General features: G+C 31.6%; 1 protein-coding gene across 1 annotated transcript in view; it reads right to left on the bottom strand.

Annotated features, from left to right (window-relative positions):
• LOC106689504 (facilitated trehalose transporter Tret1) overlaps window positions 1–9,561 on the bottom strand; it is a 30,966-nt gene extending 21,405 nt beyond the window's left edge. The window contains exon 1 of the mRNA XM_067053499.1: window positions 9,490–9,561. Within this exon, the coding sequence (XP_066909600.1) occupies window positions 9,490–9,541 (52 nt within the window). The 5' untranslated portion in view covers window positions 9,542–9,561. The remainder of the gene's footprint in view (window positions 1–9,489) is intronic.
• Window positions 9,562–10,386: the final 825 nt, after the last annotated feature.

Raw genomic sequence — 10,386 nt, 5'->3', positions numbered from 1 at the left:
GTAGATGGAGTAGTGGAATGGAGTCCCCGCAATACGACTCGATACGGCTTGTCTTCTTTTAATTGGTAACAGTGGAAGTCGTAATTCTTCTCCGATAGATGTCTAATTAGGCTTTTGTAGTGGTCTTTATTTGTTTTGGTAATCTTGGTATCTTTTCTATTGGTATAGCACTTAAAATTCGGTTGTCCAATGACTTCTGATATTTCTTTACCAAACTCCAAGAAGTCATAGATATTGTTGATTAAAATTGGAGGTGCAACAGGCTCGGTAAATGGACGGTTGGCTGAAGATTCAGGAGTGGCATTAATGGGAGGTGTTACGTTAGGTAAGTTATCGTTAGATGTGGTTGGTGCTGAAGTATTGGAATTTTCAATTTTGGCTGTAGGTGTACTGCGGATTTCAGGTGTAGATTTTTTTTGTTTACCTTTTTTATTTTTTTTTTTGTTTGGTGAGTTCCCAGCAGAACCGGGTGCAACATTACGAACACGTTTCTGAAGAGTTCGCCTTTTTGAAACTTTTAATTTTCAATTTATCCATACTATCACTACCATATAAACATCTATAACCTTCCACTCACTCAGGTCAGCCTTGTTTTTAATTTAATTTAAATTGCATTTTGGTCTCAATTTGTATTTATTCCAATTACCAAAATTCATATTAAACTTAATTGTAAATAGTAACGAAATTTCTCCAATTATTTTTCATAAATTTATTTTGCTTAAAATCTCTGCATAATGCATGAAATTCCTAGTATCTGTTTTAAAATTAACTGTGTAATTGATGTTCTCTGATATATAAATTGACTCAAGTATTTTTCTTTTGATATGATGGAAAATAAAAATAAAATAGTAAAGCAATTATTAAGAAATATTATGGATTAAAGTATATAAAAGTTTATCAGAAGATATCCAGAGGTCATTTATAGATTATGATGTTGAAGAATACTTATTATGTTATAGACCTAACAATAAAATTAAAAATTATTATAGTAATTTAAAGGATAAAATTGAAATAAAAAGTCAATCGGGATTGATATATAAAATTCAATGTTTAAATTGTCCAGCTGTCTATATAGGTGAAACTAAGCAAATGTTGGGGGATAGAATATATCAACACAGAAATGATACAATATATAAAGACAAGGATTCCAATAAAACAACATAATTTTGATTTTGATATCACCATAATTTTACATAAAGAAAACAATATGTTCAAAAGAAAAATACTTGAGTCAATTTATATATCAGATAACATCAATTACACAGTTAATTTAAAAACAGATACTAGGAATTTAAACCAACATTATGCAGAGATTTTAAGCAAAATAAATTTATGAAAAATAATTGAAGAAATTTTGTTACTATTTACAATTAATTTTAATATGAATTTTGGTAATTGGAATAAATACAAATTGAATAAAAATAAGGCTGACCTGAGTGAGTGGAAGGTTATAAATAGTTTGTTTATATGGTAGTGATAGTATGGATAGTTTGAAAATTAAAAGTTTCAAATATTTATGAATTTTAGAAAATAGGTAACTAAACATAAGCTTAGGTAAGTTTATTAATAATAAATATGACTCTCTAATAATTGACTATTTATAGGCTGTGTTTGACTTATAATTAATGACCTGGGTAGAATAGCCTGCAAAACAATTTTTAAAACTTGATGTGAGATGAGAATTTATATTGAAGGTATGTTATATTATTAGTGATAATGTTGTTATTATAAATGTTACAAATGAATATATAATATAAGCTGTTAAATATTTAGATTGTCCTTGTGGGTGGCCGAAATGGCCAAAACGTTGGACTGTTGATGGAATAAAAAATGTTGAGGCTATACAAGGATACAATTTTGATGGGGATCGTGTTGTTATTCCATTTGCCCCAGCATTGCCACTGGTTTTGACGACAGATTCCAGCCAAACAGGGATATCCGCTGTCCTTAGCCACACAATAGAAGGTACGGGAAGGCCGATAGATATCAAGGTCACTTACAGTTTCTCAGACCAACTATAGCCAGCTTGATCGAGAAGCGCTTGCTAAATTTCGGTGTAGTATTTCTATTATTATCTATATGGAAAACATTTTGAACTTTTCATGCATAACGAGCCATTGCCCAGGATCTTCCACCACCGAAAACCCCTCCCACAAATGATATCTGCACGCTAACTACGATATACATCATTCCATTCAGGGTTTGATTATATTGTTAAATGTAAGAAAGGGAAAGATAATGAAAACGTTGATTGCCTTTCTCGGGCTTCAATAATATAATCCAGACCATCATCAGACGCGCTCATTGATCATGAAGTTAACCAAATATGTGCAGACACACTGTTCCATATTTCAAAGATATCGAGGGTTTGGTCAAAGGTTGTGCTCGGACTCGCGCACATCTTCCGGAAGTTCTGGTCCATTCTTGGGATCCTCCACAGGAGAATTGGGAAAGGATTCACTTGGACTTTGCCGGGCAATACGAAAACTGCTCCTATCTTGTTGTTGTGGATGCTAAGTCTAAGTGGGCCGAAATAAAAATCAGTAAGGATACGCCTAGCAGTTGTTCAACTATCTATTTATTGGAAATCATCTTCGCCTCACATGGATATTCGCAAGTAATTGTCCCTAATAACGCCTCCATTTTTCAGAGTGAGGAATTCCGCACTTACTGCACAGAGAATGGAATCTTCCAAAAGTTCATTGCACCGGGACATCCTGCTACAAATGGTCTAGCTGAACGTAACGTTCAAACTTTTATAAACAGACTAAAGTCGGCTGCAAATGAGTCTTGCCCCATTGAAGAAAAGATATAGAAAATTATTTTTCGATAAAGCAACACCTCTTGCTTGCGGAAAATCTTCAGTCAAAATATATCTTCATCACCAGATGAGAATCCGTTTAGACGCAATTTTCCCGTACATGCCACATGCTTCAAAGATCTCTTCAAATTCCAGCAGGTCTTTGAAAGAGAGAGAACCCAAGTTCGATTGTATTTAAACAATAGATACTTTTCTATTGTTTAAATACAATTTGGCAATTTGGAGAAATACAAAGAAAATTGGGCATTCGTCATTACGTTTTGCTGGATTCAGGAAACCTAAAAAGCAAAACCAAAATTTGGTCCATGCCAGTCAATTGACATTCCAAGGAACTCCATGGTTCAAGAATATTCCAAAAAGTTCAGCTCGAGAGTCTAAATGCGCTAATTCCGTCAAAACCTGATCCAGACATGGATGCTAGTGATTTAGCTGAACCAGAACAACAGCCTCAACGAGTACGTCGGCCACCTACTCGCTACAAGGATAAGGGGCAGGAGTCAGTGATTGGGTCAAGTGTCTTGTGTTAAGGTGTCCAAAAATTCATGTAGTCTTAAAATAAGTGGGGGAGAAACTGTGGCAACCCTGAGTACCTGATAACCTCCCTAATCCAGTTAGTGTAAGTATTGTAATAAAACAAGTGATACATTCTAATGGTTATTATTAATTTTCCTGCTATTAACAAGATCATTTTATTGCTTGTTGACAATTTTTTAGGATTAGCTAAATTTGTTATGCCTTTATTTACTTTAAGTTAAAAATCAGCTATTATATTTGAAATTCTGAATACAATAGAGTATCTGGTATTCAACCTGATCTAAATAACTCTAATAAAAAAATCCCATTGTATCGATCATAAAGTTTACATCTCAAACTATTGAAGTATTGTGATATTGTGATGAAGATATTGGAAATCAATTTATTTTTCTGTACCTCACATATCCAGCTTGACAGGTTTCTCTTAATTGGACTTGAAGAACCAGATTTTTAGAGGCTATACAACATGACTGTGTTACAGTATGCATGGTGAGGGTAGCTATAATCACCTTGAGGTCTTTCAGTGATTCATCCATTCTTGGCCATATTCTTTTTATCTTTTGAGTAAAAACTTTCCTGCTACTTTTGTTTCTTTTTATTTTATACATATTTCTAAAACATTTATCATTCACAAACTGTTTTTATTAATAATACTTATAAAATTAAAAAGGACATGTCTTTTTTTATTGATCATGTCATAATACAAAAACCTTGTTAGGAGTAATTTTCATATTTTTTCCTTTGTAGTTCTCCTATTTTACTCTGGTGGCTAATTAGTTTCTCTTTCTTATTTGCATTCTTTTATATCATAATTACTCAGACCAGTGAGTATTTTTTTTTTCAATTGATTGAGTTATCGAATGCTATTTCTTCCTCAGATGTAAATATGGTATTTTAATTAATTGAATTACTTCTGCCAGGAATCAAATTGAAGGATGTTTGAAGTTGAAAATATCTTTGTGAATCATGGAATTTAATTTTTTTTTAAATGAAAATTCACTATTAATTAGAAAAATAATAAATTTTGTTCCAAGTACAAGAAAAATTCTTGCATCGCTTTTTTATTTTTTTATTTTTTTGTCCTATGGATCTGTTAATGCTATTCCTTGGTGAGTCATTTATCCAATACGTAAGGAGTATTCAATTAGGGTCCAATAAATAAGCAGTCGTCGAAATATTAATAGTTTATTGATAAAGCATAATTAGTACAAAGAAAAATGATCTGAGAGCGTAACAACCGAACACACATGAACCAACATTTAACCTCACTTATCGGGCAAGACAGTGTTGCCTTTATCACTTTGCAGAATTGGACACTAACACCCTCTCCCAATTCTGCAATCCTTAAAAAAAAATTTAATCACTTATTAGGTTCAATTTATCACAAAAATAATCTTATTTAATGGCAAAGCCTTAGTCATTAAATCTCCTAACTGACTCTATATAGATTAATTTTATTCCACCCTTAGTAATTAAGACTTTAACAAAATGGAATCTAACTTCAAAATGTTTAGATCTTTTTTGTCTCCATAGTCTCGGTAATCTTAATAGTTCCTTGGTTGTCTTCAAAAACTGTAATAGAATTTCTAATATAAAACAATTCAAATAGCAACTCTTCCGGAAAAATTGATTCTAATAAACTAAAAGCAAGTGAGTAATATTCTGCTTCACAAGAACTAAGAGCAACCAAGGATTGCTTCTTAAAATACCAACAAATTACATTATCATTAATTGTAATTACATAATCTGAAGTGCTTTTCCTATCATTAACATCAAATGCATAATCAGTATTTACAAAAACATAAATATACTCTCAGATTTTTAAAAATTTAAACCCATACATAAAGTATGCTTCTAGTATCTAATTATATGCTTCAAATGTTTCCAATGGCTTACATAATAACAGTTCTGGAATCATCCAAAATAAGAAACAAAAAGATAGGTCAGGACGAGTGCACAACATAAGATACATTAAACTTCCAACTAATTATTTATAAGGGACTTAACAATTTAAATGAATGTTATTACTTTTAGTTAAATTCAGTTTAGGTTGAATTGGTATCTTACTAGGCTTACAATCGGGCATATTAAATCTATAAATAATTTTCTGAATAAATAGCACTTGACTAAGCACAAGTTGAACAGCAATAGCTAGCAGAACTCTGAGCGTGGAACATGTGCAAAGATGTTCTCATCCTCAAGTGAAGCCCCTTGCAACAAGCCGAGCCTTTTTTTTATTTTCTCCATCCACCATCTTTGTGGTGAAAACCTTCCGACTGTCGGTTACTGTGCCATTTGTAGGGCAATCTATCACCTCCCAAGTACCCTTATCTTCTAACAACTTTAATTCTTCATTAATTGCTTTTTTCCAACTAACCACATATAGGTCTAATGCGTCAAGGGCAAAATTAGTCACAAAATCTTCCAAATATTTTGGAGGCTTTTTAACTCTTGAGGTCTTCTGGGCAATGCCAAGTCTTCATCCTCCAAAATAGGTTGTTCAATTTGCTCAACATTTGGAGACTGAGAGACCTGGGATTTGGTTTCATGGTCCATCAAAGGAATTTTAACAATACTAGGTTTAATAAATTGATCTTCATTTGCTAAGCCAGTTGTCCTACATTCATCAAATATGAAATTCCTAGCAAATTCAATTTTACTCTTGTTTGGATTAGTATTTTCCATAAATAGTATTTTAGAACGCTCACACAGTTTTCCATTCCTATCCTCTTCATGAATCAAAGAATAAACAGGACAACCAAATACTTTAATTTTACCTAAATCAGGTTTAAAACCATACCATCTTTCTGCAGGCTTTACATCACCTGGAAGAGTAGAAGTAGGCAATCTGTTGATTAAGTAAGTAGCTGTCATAATTGACTCACCCAACATTTCCATACTAAAACTACCGTCAAATAAAAGACATCTCGCTTTTTCCAATAAGGATCTATTCATTCGTTCTGCTTTACCATTTCGTGAAGGATTCCTGGGCATGGTGTACCTTATTCTAGTACCAACTGAATCTCATAAACGTACAAACTCATTAGACACATATTCACCACCTCTGTCACAACGTAAGTTTTCAACTGATGATCCTAATTTAACTTCCACTATAGCTTTGAATAATTTAAATTTCTGAAAAACTGAAGGACTTATTCCTTAACAAATATGTACAACAAAAATTGCTATAATGATCAATAAAAGTGACAAAGTAATTATAGCCATTATACGTTTGCGGTGATATTTATCCACATACATCCGATGAAATAACTTGGAGAGGTCTATAAGGCTTTCTTTCTTCTGGTATATAATAATAAGGGAGCTTGGTCTGTTTCTCTTAAATGCATAGTAACTGTATACTTGGAAGAATGTCCCATTCCCCAGTGCATCAATTCATTATTCAATGTTGAAACATTGGTATTTTCCAGTAATAATTTGAGCTTAATAATGTATAAACGTTCTAATACTTGGCCTGTCAAAATTTTGTTTCTGAAAATAATTTTTACATTAGAGTCTTCGAAAATGATCTTAACCTTTTTCTTCCAATTTCCGAACTGATAATAAATTAAATGAAAGATTATTACATACAAAGACATTGCTAATCCGTATGGTGTTACCAAAGTCGGACAAGCACAAAACATTACCTTTCTTTACTGCTTTAATAATTTCGCCTGCCTTGGCTACACTAACTTCCAATCAATTAAATTAGTGATAAATTTTCTAAAACAATCCTGAGATAATTTAGATCCTGTCATAAGATGACATCGAGCCTCACTCTCAATAACAAAAACAATATCCGTCAATTTTTCACAAAACAGCGGCATTTCTTTGTTGCAATCTGCTGAAGTAAAAAATGAAAAATCCTCTTCTACGTCAGCTGTTCTCTCTTTGCTTCTATTCATTAATTTACCACAATATTTTTTCATGTGACCCTGAGCCTTGCAATAATAACATATAAAAACGTTTTTTGAATTTTAGGATGGATTACTTTGGTTTATATTGGAAAAAATTCACTATGAGGTTGAGACCTCTCGTTTATTAATATTCTCTCCTCTTCATCCAAAAAAGTATGTCTTACGTAATCCAAAGTTATCTCAGTCTGCTTGCTGCCACATAAAATATCAAGCACGGAAACGACTGAATCAAATACGGGTGGCATGGCACCAAGTAACTGATGTATAACATCTTCATTTTCTAGCTTACCACTAGCCATCCTCAATTCAGTTGCCATCGACTCAAATTCTCAAAGGAATTCCTGAAGAGGTTTTTCAAGCTTATACTCCATTTTCCTCCATGCTTTCTGAGCTATCACAATGCTTTTCATACTGATTTTTCTCATGGGTTTTTGAAAGAGTGTCCACAATGTCTTAGGCTGATGTTTTATCTTTTATTAAAATTACTATATTATCGCACATGCAACCAATCAAAATGGATCTAGCCATAACACTAGCGGTTTTGAAAGCTTTCAGCCCAGTGTCATCTACTGGAGGATCCTCAGTCAGCACGTGCAAGACTTCATTCTCTTCTAAGATTAATTTTACTCTGAGGAACCAATTCGCGAAATTTTGTCCATCAAACGGTTTAACACCAATCATACAGAATGGTAAAACATTGGAACTTGTAGAAGTCATAATTAATCAACCGACCGAAAATTTCACCAACAAACAATAAATACTTCACTTTCCGGGCCCATAACCTACTGAATTAGGATCCAATAAATAAGCTGTGGTCGAAATATTAATAGTTATAAAGTATAACTAGCACAAAGAAAAATGATTTGAGAGAGTAACAACCGAACTCACATGGACCAACATGTGATGTTAACAAAAAGTAACCTGACTTATGAGACAACACAGTGTTGCCTTGTACACTAACAAGGAGTTGGCCTAACATTTAGTCAAATCGTATCGTCATAGCGTTAATACTAAAACTCACATCTAATTGCTGTATTGAGAAATAGATGCACATATTTAAATTTTTTAATTAAAAAAAAAGTTTTGTATATACAGTTTTGTAGCATATTTGTTCTCAGAGAATTTTTATCTATTTTGGTATCATGTGTTATAGCTAATTATATTTTATTATATTATAATAGTTATCTGTAATAGTAATACAGTTTAGTTTTTTCGGTTAGGTATTTATTTTTTTATTTTTTTTAAGAAATGCAGTTTTCTTCTTTGGCGATATATTAATGAAAATCTATACTTTTTCACTTACTTTTGCCTCAGCCTAATTAAAATTTATTCTAATTAAATAAAAAACTTGATAAATTCACTTGTTAAAGTCTTAGGGTTATCCTTGTTTTTAACTTTGGTCAAATTGCATTTTTTTGTTACTTTGTAACCGGAATATGGTATATAGTCCTTTTTTTTTATTTTATAAAAAAGAATACCAAAATTATATAAAATTAAAAAAAATAATTTCTTTTTTATCAGAATTTATTTGTATTTCGTGAAAATTGTTAAAATAAGAAGTAGATTTAAAAAAAGCACAAAACTAAAACATATTAATATTATCTAGTTCATAATCGTTAAGTAGTTGATGAAGCACGTACATGACCCGGATAACAATTTAAAATTCAAATGTTTAATATTTATAAAAAGGATCTCAACTACCCAATTAAATATTCCAAATAAATATCGAATTTTGTATGTATATATACACAGATGTACCTTATTTATTTTTTTTTTTTTTTTATAATAATCCTGTTACGTAGAGGATATTTTCCAATGTGTTTATCAAACTAATTGAATATAAGTTTTGATAAAACAGAAAAAGAAATTACAAATAAAAACTGTAATAAGAAATAAAAAACGTTGAGTATCCTATATGCTTCAACTATATATTTGTGGTTGCATATTTAATAGTTGAAATTTTACAATAAATATGGAGAGAATTCAATTGAAATGGAATATCTTAACTGTGTGGTCTAACGATGTTTGAGAAAATGAGAATAAATTTGGTCCCATTACCGAAATCTCTTGAACTTTGCGGCCTTTCCAATTGAGTATTCATTTTAAAAGTTTTTTTTATTTTTTAAATGAAGTAAGTAGATAATCTTAATAGTAGTTTCTAATATGATGTTTATAAAACTAATGAATTGATATGAGGTCAAAGTGAGAGAGATGAAATACCTGAGGCTGCGGTGACATATTGCCTCAACGTGGCCAGGCTTCTTGGCTCCATCTGGACAACTGCTGCCTTTGCACTCCCCCACTTTCACTCAACTTCCAACTTATTATCTGTTGTCCCCCCCCCCCACCTAACTCCTCATAAACCTATTTTTCTATATTAAATCTTAGCTTAATAATTGTATAATCAAAACCAATTTGCTCGCTGCTGAATCACTTTGTTGTCAATGACGTCAAAGAAATATTTTAATATTTGTAGGCTTGTTAAAATTTATAATTGCGAATATTGTTTATTTAGAAATTTTTCAAATCCTATAGTAATAGTGAAGGAAGATTCTGGGCATTTCTCAAGGTTAGTTGTTTCTGACTTCAGTTTTGTTTTATGAGTAATTAATTTTTTTTTTTTAAACTTCATCGTCATAAAAACTATGATACTTCTCCTTAATTCTTCAATGTTACGCATAACTAACCCCAAACTTTACCAAATATCGAATAAATGATAAGAAAATAAAGCATAATTTATTTTGTTAGATATTTGTGATCCACAATAAAGTTTAAGGAAACTATAGATTTGGTTCCTGTCCCCAAAACCAGAATTTTCAATATTATAGTTCTTGTTTTTAAGCATTAACAAATCGTTATATCGTTGTACTGTGGCAGCCACATTTTGAGGTTTAATAAGCTTCTTAATCGAATAGTGGCGATGTATTACACATAATCATGAAATGTTAGTAATTTTTGGTACCTATTGCACATAGTATATATATATACTTTGATACGAATTATATTTTATCGTGTTTTAAAATAGGTTGAAAGCCTTAGTGGTATCTCGGGACCCCTGTCTTATCCAAACTATGCAAATCAGATGGAAGATGGAACAGCACTTAAAACATATATATA

Source organism: Halyomorpha halys, unplaced genomic scaffold (genome assembly GCF_000696795.3).
Source record: "Halyomorpha halys isolate HHAL.00 unplaced genomic scaffold, Hhal_1.1 Scaffold1383.1, whole genome shotgun sequence".
Lineage (NCBI taxonomy): Eukaryota > Metazoa > Arthropoda > Insecta > Hemiptera > Pentatomidae > Halyomorpha > Halyomorpha halys.
The sequence above is the reverse complement of the archived record's forward strand: the minus strand, read 5'-3'. Positions and strand labels throughout refer to the sequence as shown.